General features: G+C 46.2%; 1 protein-coding gene across 1 annotated transcript in view; it reads left to right on the top strand.

The window, feature by feature from the left end:
- Positions 1–16880, top strand: part of LOC120041227 (EMILIN-3) — a 17342-nt gene extending 462 nt beyond the window's left edge. The window contains exons 2-6 of the mRNA XM_038986164.1: positions 12436–12558; positions 14123–14448; positions 14558–14895; positions 15147–15494; positions 15735–16880. Coding sequence (XP_038842092.1) covers positions 12436–12558; positions 14123–14448; positions 14558–14895; positions 15147–15494; positions 15735–16880 — 2281 coding nt within the window. The remainder of the gene's footprint in view (positions 1–12435; positions 12559–14122; positions 14449–14557; positions 14896–15146; positions 15495–15734) is intronic.
- The last annotated feature ends 1117 nt before the right edge of the window (positions 16881–17997 follow it).

Here is a 17997-nt window from a genome sequence, read left to right as displayed (position 1 = left end):
TATCTCTGCGGTTAAAACCATCTGTGACTGAAGATAAACATTATGAAGAAACAATGACACGCTGCATTATGGAGACAAAGAGCTCATTATAAGAGGAGAGCTGAGCTGATGTCAGGGGTATTGATCTTCTGAGCTCTGTGTGTTTGTGTGTGTGTGTGTGTGTGTGTGTGTGTGTGTGTGTGTGTGTGTGTGTGTGTGTGTGTGTGTGTGTGTGTGTGTGTGTGTGTGTGTGTGTGTGTGTGTGTGTATAGGGGGAGCTCAATTAGAAGCAGACATACAGCTGGGTACCCCTAGCCAGATGGGAGTGGTGCTAATAGAAGTCTAAACCAGTACCAAGGCTTGTTGCTTTTGGATCCTGTTTTAGTCATGTAGTAATTCACAGCTCAATTCAATCAAACCCTTATTGAGGTATGATATATTTTGGGAAGGGAAAAACCTACTACTACTACTACCTGACAGGCTTCCCTCACATTGAGTCTTGGGGCTTGTGTCAAAATAAGAAGTGTGTGTATGCTGGCTAAAGTTTGGTCATGAAGACATGACTGTGGTGAATTTGATTGAATTCCAGCCTCAGTGTAATTCAATACCAGGCTACAGTAGATTTACAGTAAGGGGTAAAAATGTGGGGACATACTTTGTGCTCCGACGCAAGTAAAGCTTTTGATCTCTTCTAGTCACCACCAAATACTTAACCAAGTGATAAAATAGCTGGCTCTGGGGGGAGAATCTCTCGCTCCACTTCCTGTGGTTCTCTCCCTCGTTTTATTATAAAACCTAAAAACGACCATCATGGCAATTAATTGATTATACACACGAACGTAGGAATTGTTAGGTTGTTGGGCCCTGGGGTCTTTCTGTTGTCTCCTTTCTCTCATTCTCCTGCTTGGCTTCCCCTGAGAGCTGGACCACTCTGGACAGCTCCCTGCTGTTTTCCTCTACCAGCCCCAGCAGACAGAGCCTGGCCTGGCCCTACTTAGACGTTACCCTCACCACTCCCTCACCCTTCCCTCACCCCCTCTCTACTCACCCTTCCCTCACCCTCCTCCCTACTCACCACCCCCTCACCCCCTCTTTACTCACCACTCCCTCATCCCTCCCTCACCCTCCTCCCTACTCACCACTCCCTCACCCTTCCCTCACCCCCTCTTTACTCACCACTCCCTCACCCTTTACCTCACCCTCCTCCCTACTCCCTCACCCTTCCCTCATCCTCCTCCCTCTCACCACTCCCTCACCCTTCCCTCACCCTCCTCACCACTCCCTCACCCTTCTCTTTACTCACTACTCCCTCACCCTTCCCTAACCCTCCTCCCTCCTCACCCCTCCATCACTCTTACCCTCTCCTCACCCTCCTCCCTCCTCACCACTCCCTCACCCTCACCCCTCCTACACCCTCCTCCTTCCTCACCCTCACCCCTCCTACTTCCTCACCCTCCTCCCTTCTCACCCTCACCCCTCCTTCCTCACCCTCCTCCCTTCTCACCCTAATTCACCAAGCAGACAGACCCTGACCCAGCCCGACGTAGTCTTTATTCCGACTCTTAACCAGCCTCTATCACCCGCCTCACCCATACCCAGAGGTGGAAAGTAATAATTGAGTAGCTTTTCCAAGTACTTTTTGGAGTATTATTCAAAGTCTGTAATTTTACTTCTACTTGAGTAGGATATTTCAGTATTCTTTCCATCCCTGGTGAGGGAGTGAAAGGGAGTGTGTGAGTGAGGGGGTGCGTGAGGGAAAGAGGGAGTGAGTGCAGTGAGGGAAAGAGTGTGAATGGGTGAGTGAGTGAATGTCAGCCGGTCCCATGGAGTAACAGAGGGGTGAACGAGGGATTGAATGGGTGAAAGAATTAGACATGTTTATTTCTGGAGTCTGAAGTATATTGAAGTCTGGAAATCTTATTGTTTATGCACCTCACTTTGCATTGCGTTTTTATTTATCAATACATTTGAATTGCTTTGAATGTTTAATGTTAATTGCATATTTTTGTCAAATCCTTAGTTTTCTTTTACAGACAGATGTACCTTATTGCAACTCATATAAAAAAACGTAGTTCCTACTGTACATTCATTTCCTCTCTTCCTTTTTCAATGTAATGCATTGAAAAGATAATGTGTAACAATGTTCAGGTAACCTTAGCAAAATTAGCTAATTATCAAGGTCAATCTTTTTTTTTTTTTTAAGTAACTCAATTACTTTTTCTCTGAGTACTTTTTAAATGAGCTACTTTTTACTTTTACTTGAGTCAAATGTAATTGAAGTAACGATACTTCTACTAGAGCAGGATAGTTCAGTTGTCAAGGCTCAGGAGAAGACCCTGATCCAGACAGTTTCAAAGTAACAAAAGTTTATTACAAAAACAGGGGGGCAGGCTCAGGGCAGGCGGAGGTCAGTAATCCAGGGTGGTGTGACAAGGTACAGAACGGCAGGCAGGCTCAGGGTCAGGGCAGGCAGAATGGTCAAAACTGGGAAAACTAGAAAACGGGAACTAGAGAAAGACAGGAGCAAGGGGAAAACCGCTGGTAGCCTTGACGAAACAAAAAGAACTGGCAACAGACAAACAGAGAACCCAGGTATAAATACACTGGGGATAATGGTCCCGTGGTCCCGTGTGGCTCAGTTGGTAGAGCATGGCGCTTGCAACGCCAGGGTTGTGGGTTCATTCCCCACGGGGGGACCAGGATGAATATGTATGAACTTTCCAATTTGTAAGTCGCTCTGGATAAGAGCGTCTGCTAAATGACTTAAATGTAAATGTAATAATGGGGAAGATGTGCGACACCTGGAGGGGGGTGGAGACAAGCACAAAGACAGGTGAAACAGATCAGGGTGTGACATCAGTACTCTTTCCCCACCTGCCCTTATCCTTACCCTTATCCTTTCCTCACATTAATTCACCCAGAGAGGTCTCTCCTAATGTTGTCTTTATCCTGCCCTAATCCATATATTCACCACACCATTCCTCACTAGTTCTCACTCACTCTCTCTCTCCTTCCTCAGTCTCTCTAACCTCACCCTCAATCACTCACTCACTACCTCTCCCTTCAACCACCTTCCTCCCTGTCACTCCATCTCACCCTCAACCTCCCCCTTCCTCCCTATCCCTCCCTCTCACCCTCCCCCTTCCTCCCTATCCCTCCCTCCCTCTCACTCTCAACCTCCCCCTTCCTCCCTATCACTCCGTCTCACCCTCAACCTCCCTCTTCCTCCCTCCCTCTTCCTCCCTATCACTCTGTCTCACCCTCAACCTCCCCCTTCCTCCCTATCATTCCCTCCATCTCACCCTCAACCTCCCCCTTCCTCCTTATCCCTCCATCAATCTCACCCACAACTTCCCCTTCCTCCCTATCCCTCCCTCTCACCCTCCACCTCCCCCCTATCATTCCCTCCATCTCACCCTCAACCTCCTCGTTCCTCCCTATCCCTCCCTCCCTCTCACCCTCAACCTCCCCCTTCCTCCCTATCCCTCCCTCCCTCTCACCCTCAACCTCCCCCTTCCTCCCTATCCCTCCCTCTCACCCTCAACCTCCCCCCTATCATTCCCTCCATCTCACCCTCAAACTCCCCCTTCCTCCCTATCCCTCTCTCCCTCTCACCCTCAAACTCCCCCTTCCTCCCTATCCCTCCCTCTCACCCTTGCCTTACATCTCCATAGAGACAGTAGGTGTTTTACAGTGAAGTCTAAAATGGCTGAAATGCCACTGTCACTATGCTGTCACTATGCTGTCACTATGCTGTCACTATGCTGTCACGAGACAGGGCCTAGTGCTCCTTTATAGTGGCAGATTATTTGGTTCACGACAGGGACACCGATGCCAATCGGTTTAAATATACACACAGGAACACACACATATGCATTTCCAGATTCATGGTCTATAACCTTGGCAGAGGAGTATAATAGGCACTTGAACCCCTGCAGCCAATGAGTCTCTAAAGAGTTGAGTGTGGCAATCTTTAATTCTGTGCCTTTAGCTGCAGTGGAGACATAGTTGAAGGTAAGCAAAAAGAGACAGGTGGACATCTATCTATCCTCCAGTTGTATTAATAGGCTGTCTAACTCACCCAGGTCGTACAGGACCCTGGGGATCTGTCACAGGCAAACAGCCCCCGTAGATATATGACTTCAGTTGGTGTCTGGGGCAGTGGATATGCCCTATATGACCGAAAGTATGTGGACACCTGCTCGTCAAACATCTCACTACAAAATCATGGGCATTAATATGGAGTTGGTCCCCTCTTTACTGCTATAACAGCCTCCACTCTTCTGGGAAGGCTTTCCACTAGATGTTGGAACAAATTAACTTTTAACAAGGCACACCTGCATTCCAGGTGACTACCTCATGAAGCTGGTTGAGAGAATAGCAAGAGTGTGCAAAGCTGTCAAGGCAAAGGGTGGCTACTTTGAAGAATCTCAAATATAGAATATATTTTCATTGTTTTTATTACCACATGATTCCATGTTATTTCATAGTTTTGATGTCTTCACAATTATTCTACAACGTAGAAAATAGTCAAAATACAGAAAATGAGTAGGCGTGTCCAAACTTTTGACTGGTACTTTAACTTGAATAATATCACACGCGCTGCAATGAGCCTGTGTGTGTGAGAGAGAGATTATCTGGAATTTCAAACACACAAATACCAGTAATAACATAACACACATGTACAAAGCTAGGCTTTAGTCACTACTAGTCACTACATGGAATGAACACATCACAACGTTCTCCGTTTAGTCTTCAGCCGTTGGTTTGTTGGCCGTTTTTCTTGTTTTGCTTTTAACTGTCTTGTTGCAATGGAGCATGTGATTTGACAGCCGTTCAGCCCCATTCATGCCGACTATTTCCTGGTGGGAGGGAATGTGGCCCTCTCCTCATTGGTAGTAACAAGGTAGACAATGATCACAATGCCTACAGCTGGACTGCATGGGGACTTACACAGACCATAGAGGGCTACAGGGGGAGTATTGGGGAAAATGTTTGTTTTGCACTTAGCTCATTGGGATGTTGTTTGTAGTGTATTCTACTGCTGCCATGTTTCTGTCTTCATTTTAACACAACTCCAGAAATGTAGTGGTTGCAGACACAGCATTCAGAGGGAGGGCTCCACAGGAAACTTATGCAGTGCAGCCCCAAGCTAGATTCACATGGGACTGTATGGTCCTGTGTCATTCATCTCAAACTCAAGCAGGAGTCAAGCCAATTCAATGCAAGTTTAGCGTTTTGAGGTATTTCCATGTGAAAATATCATGGGATGCTGCTTATGATGGTACTGCTTTTTGCTTGGTCGTGTTCTGTTTTGTTGGTGGCCCTACTCACTGATGGTAAACAAATATTACAGTGTTAAACGTCTTCGGGATCGGTGTCCCTTCCACGGGATGGTTGAGCTAACGTAGGCTAATGCGATTAGCATGAGGTTGTAAGTAACAAGAAATCTCCCCAGGACATAGATATATCTGATATGGGCAGAAAGCTTAAATTGTTGTTAATCTAACAGCCCTGTCCAGTTTACAGTAGTTATTACAGTGAACGAATACCATGCTATTGTTTGAGGAGAGTGCACAATTTTGAACATGAAAAGTTATTAATAAACAAATTAGGCACATTTGGGCCGTCTTGATACAACATTTTGAACAGAAATGAAATAGTTCATTGGATCAGTCTAAAGCTTTACACATACACTGCTGCCATCTAGTGGCCACAATCTAAATTGCACCTGGGCTGGAATAATACATTATGGCCTTTCTATTGCATTTCAAAGATGATGGTACAAAAAAATACAAAATAACGGTTTTTTTTTTCTTTGTATTATCTTTTACCAGATCTATTGTGTTGTATTCTCCTACATTCCTTTCACATTTCCACAAACTTCAAAGTGTTTCATTTCAAACGGTAGAACGGTACCAAGAATATGCATATTCTTGCTTCAGGGCCTGAGCTGCAGGCAGTTAGATTTGGGTATGTGATTTTAGGCAAAAATTTAAACAAAGGGGGCGGGTTCTTAAGAGTAAGCTGATTCTCACAAACATCTTGTCAATAGACTCTGAAAATGGTTATGTGAGCTAGACCCAGATATGGATACCAGTGGGTAGGGGGCATAGGCTATACCGGGTCTGTCTGTCTGTCCGTCCGTCCGTTCATCTGATAAACTTGACAATTACAAGTTGTGTATACAGTATATTGTTAGATTTGCAGAGATGACAGCAGTGATAGACATTTTCGAAATTCTCCAAGATCAAATCAAAACAAATCTTACTGTCACATGCCACGAATACAACAGGTGTAGACTTTACAGTGAAATGCTTACTTACAAGCCCTTAACCAACAACGCAGTTAAGAAAAATAAGTGTCAAGAAAGTATTTACTAAAATAAACTGAAGTAAAAACGATAGACAAAGTAAAAAATAAGAAAATAGAAAAATAACAAAAAAGTAAATGGCAAGAATAAAATAATAGTAACAAGGCTATATACAGGGGGCTCCGGTACAGAGTCAATGTGCGGGGGCACAGGTTATTTGAGGTAATGGAGGTAATATGTAAATGTCGGTAGAGGTAAAATGACTATGCATAGATAATAAACAGAGAGTAGCAGCAGAGTAAAAATGTGGTGGGGGGGGGGTGGGGGGTCAATGCAAATAGTCCAGGTAGCCCTTTGATTAGCTGTTCAGGAGTCTTATGGCTTGGGTGTAGAAGCTGTTAAGAAGTCTTTTGGACCTAGACTTGGTGCTCTGGTACCACTTGCTGTGCTGTAGCAGAGAGAACAGTCTATGACTAGGGTGGCTGGAATCTTTGGCAATTTTTAGGGCCTCCGTCTGACACTGCCTGGTATAGAGGTCCTGGATGGCAGGAAGCTTGGCTCCAGTGATGTATTGGGATGTACACACTACCCTCTGTAGGGCGTTGCAGTCGGAGGCAGAGCAGTTGCCATTCCAGGCGGTGATGCAAACAGTCAGGATGCTCTCGATGGTGCAACTGTAGAACTTTTGGAGGATCTGAGGACCCATGCCAAATCTTTTCAGTCTCCTGAGGGGGAATAGGTTTTGTCGTGCACTCTTCACGACTGTCTTGGTGTGTTTGGACCGTGATAGTTCGTTGGTGATGTGGACACCAAGGAACTTGAATATCTCAATCTGCTCCACTACAGCCCCATCGATGAGAATGGGGCTGTAGAGGCTTTGACATGGATGCATTCAGCTATAGTCAACTCTGCTGTTGTGTGCTGTATGGGTCCATAACGGAGAACCAGAGGTTAGAAATCACTTTTTAATACTCTTTAATATTTCTCAACAAGCAGTTGAGCTTGTCACTATGATTTTTATACTGCTTTCTCTTTGCTCACTCATAATGCGAAGTAGATGTCCGACAGACAGGCATGCATTATACTGTAGCAAACACAACATACTTTCCCACGATGGCAGTCATTTTACTCCCGGACTGCAATCCCTTAGTTTTAGTAGCTATAGCCTAAAGTAGATTAAATGCATCAGGAAATACCTTGGGCTAAAGAGAGGTATTTAAATGGGCTAGCACAAGAACTGCCGGTGTTTGAGTCTTACTGTGCTTCTAAAGGTAAACAAGCCATAGGAAATGTGTGTGCCATTTGTAAGTGGGATAACACAACAGTGTGTGCACGGTATATGTCTGAGCTGAGTTCTGGAAAAACAGCACCTGTATCGTTTAATTGTTCTAAGACAGGGATGGGCAACTGCGGCCTGCATGACCCCTTTTGAATGTTCTTTGATTTATTTTGGGGGGGGTCTCAACTTACTTTTGCGAGTTAGAATTTTCTAAATTTGATTGTGCATCATCAGTTTTTCTCTCGTTATGTAAGTCACTGATAGTCAGTCAATTAGCCCACGCCAGCTAACATTTTTCAGATTGCTAAGTTAGTTTAGCGGCCAGCAATGTAAACTTGTATCATGGTTGAATAACCTGCTGGGGGGCCCCCATTGATTGTCTCACTCAGATATCATATTAAAAACTGCACCTGCATCATTTCATTGTTCTAAGACAGGGATGGCCGGGAATTTAGCTATAAAATTGCAAAATCTTCTCTCCACCCCATGGCAAACTGTTTATAATTGCACAAAATTTACTCTAAAACGGGGGGGGGGGGGGGGGGGGCAACTGCGGCCCCTCGTGATGAGTTTCAGAAGAGAGAGAGAGACCGAGAGATAGAGAGACCGAAAGAAAGAGAGAGAGAGGGGCCGAGAGCGAGAGAGAAGCCAGGAGAGAAATCAGGAGAGAGATTTTGGGGATCATATGCAAGACTGATCATACGCAAGACTGTTGAAACTTTTTGGAAAGTTTCTTCCCTGGTCCGCTAATAAATCTGTCTGAGGTGACATGAAGGGACAGGTAGGCAGGAACCTTGCAGTTGAGAACAACATGTTAAAATCACACTTCACATTGTCACTACAACTATGGAAGACAGTGAGAGAAGGTGTGGAATTTTCAATGTTGGACATAAAAGACTGCAAAAACAGGAGGAAATCAGCAGTGATATTAATTTTAAGAAATCTGTCCAAGTATTCCCATGCATCATAGAGTGACACGTGATCGTATACAAATGTAAGCAAGGTTTGAAATTATGTTATAGTCAAACATATGAGAAAGTTAGGAAATTAGATATAAATTGAGAAAGAGAGAATGAGGAGGAGGAGCAGAGAAAGAAGGAGAACAAAGTAAAGGGGAGATGGATTGAGAGGTGACTTGTTTTGGGAGAGGTTGGGGACTACTTTCAATAATATTTGCCAAAGCGCTCCATAGGAGAATTTGAAAGGGAATGATCCTTTCCCCTTCGGAGACAGAGGGGATTTAGGAACTATAAGGATATACTGGAAATATTTACAGTGGGATCAGACCTACACCAGAAAAATGACTTACTCACAGGCTGAATTACATCCGGCCGTGATTGGGAGTCCCATAGTGCGGCACACAAGAGGCCAGCGTTGTCTGGGTTTGGCCGGGGTAGGCCGTCATTGTAAATAAGAATTTGTTCTTAACTGGCATGCCTAGTTAAATTAAGGTTAAATAAAAAAAATGTAACGCCAATATTTTAGAGAGAGACACATTTTTCCCTCAGATTACACAGATCCACAAAGAATTCAAAAACAGACTCAATTTTGATAAATTCCCATATCTATTGGGTGAAATACCACAGTGTGCCATCACAGCAGCAAGATATGTGACCTGTTGCCACAAGAAAAGGGCAGCCAGTGAGGAACAAACACCATTGTAAATACAATCCATATTTATGTTTATTTATTTTCCATTTTGTACTTTAACCATTTGCACATCGTTACAACACTGTACTTAATATGACATTTGAAATGTCTTTATTCTTTTGGAACTTTTGTGAGTGTAATGTTTACTGTTAAATTTGTATTGTTTATTTCACTTTTGTTTATTATCTACTTCACTTGCTTTGGCAATGTTAACATATGCCAATAAAGCCCTTAAATTGAATTGAGAGAGAGAGAGAGAGAGTGGAGAAGTATTGGGAGAAAGGGTGAGGAAGGGACTGTGCTCTGTCTTTTGGGGGAGGTTGGGGGGGAGTGGTGTGAGGTGAGGTGAGGCATAGAGAGAGAGAGTGGAGAAGTATTGGGAGAAAGGGTGAGGAAGGGACTGTGCTCTGTCTTTTGGGGGAGGTTGGGGGGGGAGTGGTGTGAGGCATAGAGAGAGAGAGGGTGGGGCAGGGTGGGGCAGGGTTGAAGAGGAAGGGTTGCTTTGGGGAGAGAGCTTGGAAGGTGAGATATCTGTTTTGGGTAGTGTGGAATGGTTGAAAAGAATGACGAGTGAACTGTTTCAGGCAATAGCATGTAGGGTTATCGACAGATCTCTGTTGTGTACACATCTTTGATGGTGAAGACGGAAAGACTGAGAACAGTGTGAAGTTTAATCCTCTCATCTCAGATCCTGGATCAGTTCATCCCTGTTCCCCAGAGTCAGGATTAACGCAGTCTTACCACAATAGACCAAGTCCAAATTCTCAGTACCAGGACAGCAGCTGAGACAATCACTCACACAGACACAGACACACACACACACACACACACACACACACACACACACACACACACACACACACACACACACACACACACACACACACACACACACACACACACACACACACACACACACACACACACACACTGCTATGAAGCCCTCGTAATCTTTACGGCTCTTGCTGTGCGGTCTCAGTGGTCGTGAGGCGAGGAGGTCAGATCTCCAGTATATGTGTGTGTGTGTGTGTGTGTGTGTGTGTGTGTGTGTGTGTGTGTGTGTGTGTGTGTGTGTGTGTGTGTGTGTGTGTGTGTGTGTGTGTGTGTGTGTGTGTGTGTGTGTGTGTGTTGTTCTCAGGTTTATCTCATCATCATCTCCATTAACGTTCTCTGTTTCTCATTGACCCTATTTGCTGCTTTCCAAAGCAGATGGATTGGTCTTGAGGTGCTCTGGCCCAAATCACTGTCTGTAGAGAGACACACTGAGTTCACAGTATCTTAGCTCTCTCTCTCCTCTCTCTCGCACTCTCTTTCTCTCTCACGCTCTCTCTCATGCTCTCCCACTCTCTCTTTTTACCCTCCCTCCATCTATCTGTCTCGCTCTCTCTCTCTATCTGTCTTTGAGACACCTGCTAGGGTTGAATAACACACAGAGACCCAAATTACATTGACAGACCCATGAAATGGAAATGGGGAGCTGGAGAGAAGGGAGAAGGAGAAGAGGGGGTAAAAAAGGGGGGGTGACAAGTTGGAGAGAAAGGAGAGAGTAAGTTTGAGAAGAAAGTAGAGGAAGAGGGAATGGGAGAAGGATGAGGGAGAGGGGGGGTAATCAGAGTGGAGGAAGTAATGTGAAGGAGGAGGGGAGAGAGGGATGAAAGCAAGCAGGGAAAGAAGGAGAGGAGGGGAGCAGAGGCTTTCTGGTGGCTGTGCCCATTTGGATTCCTGGTCTTTAGGCCTCAGTGATAAGAATCTGAAGGTTGCTCACTCAGCCCAGATGTGCACCTGACACCACACAAATACAAACACAGTCCCCTTTCCATCAGCTGTCAATCACCTTAACTTCTTAACCCTAAAACAGGCCTTCTCCTTGCACTCTCATGAATTAACCAATAGCAGGAAGTAAAGCTGTTTCATACTGTCAATAAAGCCAGCCTTTATAGGGAAGAAACTACCACCATAAAATACTCTTCAGCATTTTACTGTATGATTTTAAAGCCAGTTGTGATGTTGTGCATTTTACTGTATGATTTTAAAACCAGTTGTGATGTTGTGCATTTTACTGTACAGGAGGTCTTCTACATGAGTGTGGGTGTGAGGGGGGATGTGTGTGTTCATGTTTGCCTTCGTCTGTGTATGTGTGCACAGGGATTTGCACTTTCTTGCTTTTTGTTATTTTGAGAAAATGGACACAGACTTTTCCAAAGGCACAATATATCCCTCCCACTAGAAAGTGGTGTTAGTGCAGTCCATTGACTCTAAGAACATCCCATAATACTTCACCAGGTCAGGCCACACGACAGCACCGCTAACTACTTCCTTGACGACGCACACCCCGGCAACAGGTTTCCTGCTCTGTATGAAAGGAGCCCAGTCATTCCTGCCCCAGTCCTCTATCAATAGAGTCAACACAGGGAGAGAGCGAGAGTTCACACACACACACACACACACACACACACACACACACACACACACACACACACACACACACACACACACACACACACACACACACACACACACACACACACACACACACACACAGAAAGCTAAGGGATGCCTAAACCAATAAGGCAGTGATTTCTCATCATTTCCGACAGCCTGTCCTCTCTCTTTGCCCCATGAACCTGTTAACTTGGCATACACACACTCCTCTGCCTCAAACGTATTCCCTCATTTTCCTCCAAAACACTTCTGTGTGCCGTGGAACTGCTGTGGAGCAGTGCTACGTTTCACACTTAGTAATAAGTATCCCTTGGAACCCCAACAGCGTCTAACGTCCTAAAGAAGCCAGAGCACTGCTTCCTGTGTGGACCAGCCTAGGAACATTTAGCAGTTGCTATAGTTGCACTGGTGTCAAAGTGACAGAATGAGCCTGCAGAGCCTCTTGGAGACAGTCGATGGCTGAGTCTCAACAACACATATGTCTTCATGTAGGATTTTGGCCTCAAGAATAGTGCACTGAATGCGGGAATCAGTTTCATTGGAAATGTCTAACATGGGCCAGAATTCAACTTGATTTTCATCACGGCACTTTCAGAAAGTGTGGTACGGAATGAGTGAATTCCAACGTGGCCATTGTGAAGAGCTGCTGTGTGTGCTGGAGTGGCAACCATCACTAATGTTGTTATGGACAGAGTTCTACAGGAGAAACAGCATTGGCTTGAGGACTTGATGATATCCTGTTGTTGTTATTGATATTCTCTCTCTCTATCAGAAACCACTGTGCGTATGTGGTCCAGAAGAACATCACGTGTACGACGCAGGACGGCATGGCCACTTACGTGACGGCAGAGTACACCACCAAGTGCATCTGGGGGCAGAAGTGTCCTGTCGTCATGTAAGTACACTTCACTTGCTCACGCGCACACATTTACACTGACTCTGCACACACACACAGGCACACATACTCACATGCAATCATCACATACGCTGCTGCTATCCTGATGCCTAGTCACCTTACCCCTAAACATATCTAACTCTATCACTCCAGTATCCCTGCATATTAAATATGGTATTGGCACTGACCCTGGAACTGACCCTGTATATTGCTTACTTACTTTTTTTTATGGAACTATTGCATTGTTGGGAAAGGACAATTAAAACATAAAACTTGAAACAATATAATTACTGTAGAGAATTCAGACCCAGCAGCCTCTGACATTCATACTAACAGTAAGAGGAGGTTGAAAAGGATACTGACAATGAGACTCAACCACTGTTGTACACTTTCCATGTAGTTTTGATGAGCATGGCAAAGCAGCCAGTGTGCTTTGCATTTGGACCAATGATATGTATAAATCATGGATGACTGACAGGGGGCGCTGTTTGGAAACAACCATGCAGCCATGATGGTACTCCTATTGCAAACAAGATTTTGGAAGCTTTAGAATGACATGTTATAATATCTACATTCGTTTTTGACAAGTATATTCTATTACATACACCTTATTGCATACTTTAAAATTATATTATGTGAACTGAACATCCTTTTTTTAAATTAGGTTAAAAATATTTTCCTTAAAGAGTTTTTGTGCTGCCCTCTGGTGGTGTCAGTGTGTACTACTAGTTAACGCCATACTGACCCCCCAGCTGCACACCCAACTGTGTTGTTTTGTCAGTGGCTCCGTGACTCTGAACCGGCCACATGGGTTTGAAAGTGTTCTTTGACCATTTCTTTTCATCCCAGTGGATTATAAACAAACATATATTATGGTTATTAATGTAATGAGGGTGTGAGCAGGGATGTCATATTCTCTCTGGTGTGACTGAAGCCTCTCAAAGGTCCTCTGTAGTGACATCACAGAGATAAATAGTCAAAGGATTTCTACTTCAAATAAAATGGAGGGAATCAGAAAGACAGATTTTTTTTTTTACAATGACAGCCTACCCCGGCCAAATCCTCCCCTAACCCGGACGATGCTGGGCCAATTCTGCGCTGCCCTATGGGACTCCCAATCACGGCCGGTTGTGATACAGCCCGGAATTTGAACCAGGGTCTGTAGTGACGGCTCTAGCACTGAGATGCAGTGCCTTAGACCACTGCGCCACTCGGGAGATGGAGGGAGCATGAGAGAAAGAGAGTAGAGTACTATTCTTCATTAGAGTAGTGTAGACTCTTAAGTGAGATAACAGGTGTAGTGAGGGTAATAACCCTGGTAACAATCCCTCACTTGAGCCTGTATAATCTCCACACTACACCGTCTCTTTATCCCCTGATCTACTGTTTATACCCTCCACCATCTCATTATACACACCCTACTCCTTTGATCTATCCTGTCCTCTCATCTCACTTTCTGATCTCTTGTTATCTGCTCTCTCCTCCTCTCCATCCTCCACTCTTTCTCTCTCCTCCTCTCCATCCTCCACTTCTGCTCTCTCCTGCTCTCCATCCTCCACTCCAGGTACCGGACCTTCTACAAGCCTAAATACAAGGTGGGTTATAAAACCATCACTGAGCTGGAGTGGAGGTGCTGTCCTGGCTACTCTGGAGAGAACTGCTACGATGGACCCACCTCCCTGCCCGATATGATGCCCCCCTTCAGGGGTGGTGCCCCCCACCGCCCAGGAACGAAGGGATACCCTCACGGGCAGCCCCGACCCCCTTTGGGCCACAAACCTGTCCCTGGGGGGGCTAATCTGGAGCCTGGGAGGCCCTTCCCAAATCAGCCTGATAGTAGACCCATTCCCACTGGACAACTGCCCACCGGGAACGGCAAACCCAACTATGGTCAGACCAGACAGGGGTGGAATATTAACCAATTTATATTTTCAAACCCTGATTTACTCTTCCCTCTCCTCCCCTTGCCCTATGTAGTCATTGTTTTCTTTCTCTCTAGGTTATAAAGTTGGTGTTAGTGGAGAGCGTCTGGACAGTATGGAGGTGGACCTGCGTCGCCTAACCCAGGGTCTGGACACTCTGAACGGGGTGGTGGCTGGCCTGGAGGACCGCCTGCGCCTCTCTCTCCGGGAGGATACCAACAAGATGCTGGGCTCCCTGCTCTCCACTGCCCCCCGTCTCTCTGACTCCTCCGTTGGCTTCGGGGTGATCCCTGACGGGACCCCAGACAGCCTGAAGGGGGGAGAGGGTTTCCCCGGCTTTGGGGATCTGGCTGGGAGGGTGACGCAGGTGAAGGATGAGCTCAGAGCCAAGGGACACATGCTGGAGGAGATACAGGTGGGTGCTGAGGTTTTGTGATTAGAATAGTTTATGCTAGATTATGGAAATGTAGAAAAACAAGTAGAAGTACAATTATATATATATTATTGAACAAGTAGAATAATCAAACTTGGCCGATCAGAACGATCCTGAATCTCACACTGAGATTCTGTATATCGTTGACTCCACACTGACCTATTTCCACACAATGTCAAGAGTTTGAGGAAAGTGCTACCTAAAACCAAACCATTGTCATTCTCATTCATTAGGGCATGGTTCTGGGCCATGACTGGCAGCTGAAGAGGATGTTGGAGGCTGCGACCGGCAGGCCCATCCCTGGATCGGGCTCTCCCTCCATCATGGAGCTGCTGGATGCTAAGCTTGCCGGCGTCCGCGCTGAGATCCTGGACGGCTTCGAGAGGCGTCTGTCTGGCCTGGAGAACCACTGTGAGGAGAGGATAGGAGAAGTCCAGAGACAGTGTCATAATGAACACATGAACGGACAGGAGCAGATTCAGCAGTCACTGGACGGCAGAGAGACTGGCCTGAGAGAGGAGCTGGGTACTCTGCAGGCCCAAATACAGGGACTGACCCTCACTGAGAGCTGCTGTGGACAGGTACCAATTCACTTTGGGGCTCTATTCAATCCGTATAGCTGAAATTTAAAGGCAATCTTCCCGCTTTAGCGGAGAATGCATTCACAGTAACTGCTGCATATGACAGCTCAATCGTAAATGTACTTTACATTTCTATCACACAATCTGTAACACACAATCTATAAATGGCTTAAACATGTACATGACTAAAGTATTGGCTTATTGCTACACTATATGCCTGACATATCACTGTCATTGCAGGTGAACAGCCTGTCTCAGCGGGTGTTGATGCTAGAGGAGTCAGTGACGGGGTTAACAGAGTCTCAGCACCAGCTCCAGGCTGCTCTCACTGACCAGACTATCCACATCGAGACCCTGATAGAGGCCCGTCTGGAGAACACGGATGCCCGGCTCAATGCCACCGAGTCTGGGGAAGTAGGGGTTGGCGGGGTGCCTTGGGACCTGGACGGCTTCAAGACCCTGCTGGAGGACAAGCTGAAGACCCTGGAGAACAGGGTGTTTGTGGCCGTGGAAGAGCTGAGAAACGCCACCGCCCCAGCTCTGCTGGAGGGTCAGGTGGTGCCTGCCCTGGAGACAGAGATCGAGTCAGTCAGGAGGAGGGTGGAGGGAGACCTGGACGGCATCCAGAAACAGCTCACAGACCTGGAGCTCCTCTGCACCTCCTCCTGCTCCCCCGCAACTCCCCCTGAAGGAGGCGCAGGGACAGGCCTAGCAGAGGAGGGGTGTGAGGAGGTGGAGAAGAAAGTGTCAGGTCGTCTGGACTCCCACGCCGACCAGCTAGACCATCTCAACACCACGCTGCAGACCCTTCTGAACCGTATCGCCCAGGAGGATGAGGAAGGCTCTGTCCAGGGAGAGATCACCCTCCTCAAGATTAATGTCAACTCTGTCAACCGCACCCTGAAGGGTCTGAGGGACTCTGTTAGCTTATTCACTAAGGGAGTGGGCCATGCTAATGCCACATGGACACACAGGGAGCACCAGCTAGCCACCGAGGTCCAGGGCATCACCCAGCTGGTGGGGCGCCAGGCCTCCCTCCTAGGGGCTGGGGAGCGCCGACTAGCCCAGCTGAAGGGGGAACTGGTGGGCCTGAGGAGGAGGCTGGCCGGAGAGCTGCAGGGCTGCTGGAGCACGGCCCTTGGGGTTCAGAGGGAGGTGAAGGAGGTGGATAGTCGCGTGTCCCAGGTGGAGGGACAGTGTGGCAGCCTGGGGGAGCTGGCGGACCACCTGGAGAGGATCAGGGCAGAGCTGGAGAGACACTCTGACTCGTACCTATCACAGGTGAATGGAACGCTGGCCAGTCACTCTACACAGCTAGCCGAGCTGAAGGGAGAGATCAAAGACTGTGTCGGGAAGCGCTCAGCCAATCATAGGGGAGACCAGTAGCAGCTGAGCTACAGAGAGAGACGTGTGTGTCAGTAGTCTGAAGAGGAGTCACATTTTCGTCTGCTTTCCTTCATCTCCTCTGATGGGAAAGGTGAAAAGAAATTCAGAGCAGGATTCCATCATATTGCTTTGACCTACCCAAACTGTTCAGATCAGGGAAGGAGAGGAGATGAGGAGAAGAGGCGATTTGAAACTATTGACATGCACCCTTGGTTGTATAGTTGGGCAATATTTTCCCTAAAGGGACATTTTTGTTGTTTTTCTGATATTTTTGTTGATTTTACATTTTATTTAGATTTTTATTAACTGACTTTTTAACTTATATGAAGAAAAGATGGTTGCATTGTTATACTTTACGTATTAGAGGTATGTGTAAAACCAATAACAAAAACAAAGTGAATGATGTAAGTCTGAGCAGCTATGGGTTTCTACTGGCAAACACACTCCACTCTCTGTGTGGACTCTTCCTTTAAAAATACTGTAGCCTATGTCAACATGAAAGGTGCTATAATATTTGTAAACTTTTTTTTTTTTGTAAAAAAGAAATGTATTTCTCCTTAAAGTTGTGTGTATTGTGTTTTCTTCTTTGGTCATTCTGATGTCTAAGACGTAATAGTATGCTGAAGAGTTTTGATACTAAAGGTGAACTAGTAGCCTGGTCCCAGATCTGTTTGTGCTTCTTCATCTCCATTGCTCATTGTCAAGCCAAACAATGAGTGACGGGCAGTTGACATGATGGCACAAACCGACTGGCACTCATACTAGGTCACTGTGCCTACTCACACAAAAAACCTCACATTACCCATGCAAGCTAAGGTAACTGAACTAAATGACTATCACCCTGTAGAACTCACCTTTGTCATCATGAAGCGCTTTGAGAGTCAAGGACCATAAAACCTTCATCTTAAACGACACCCTAGACCCCCTACAATTTGCATACCACCCCGACAGATCCATGTACGATTAAATCGCTTAAGCACTGCACACCACCCTATCCCACCTGGACAAGAGGAATACCTGTGTGAGAACGCTGCTCATCGACTACAGCTTAGTTTTCAACACCATAGTGCCCTCCAAGCTCGTCACTAAGCTCAGGGCCCTGGGTCTGAACTCATCC

Source organism: Salvelinus namaycush, unplaced genomic scaffold (assembly GCF_016432855.1).
Source record: "Salvelinus namaycush isolate Seneca unplaced genomic scaffold, SaNama_1.0 Scaffold42, whole genome shotgun sequence".
NCBI lineage: Eukaryota > Metazoa > Chordata > Actinopteri > Salmoniformes > Salmonidae > Salvelinus > Salvelinus namaycush.
The sequence above is the reverse complement of the archived record's forward strand: the minus strand, read 5'-3'. Positions and strand labels throughout refer to the sequence as shown.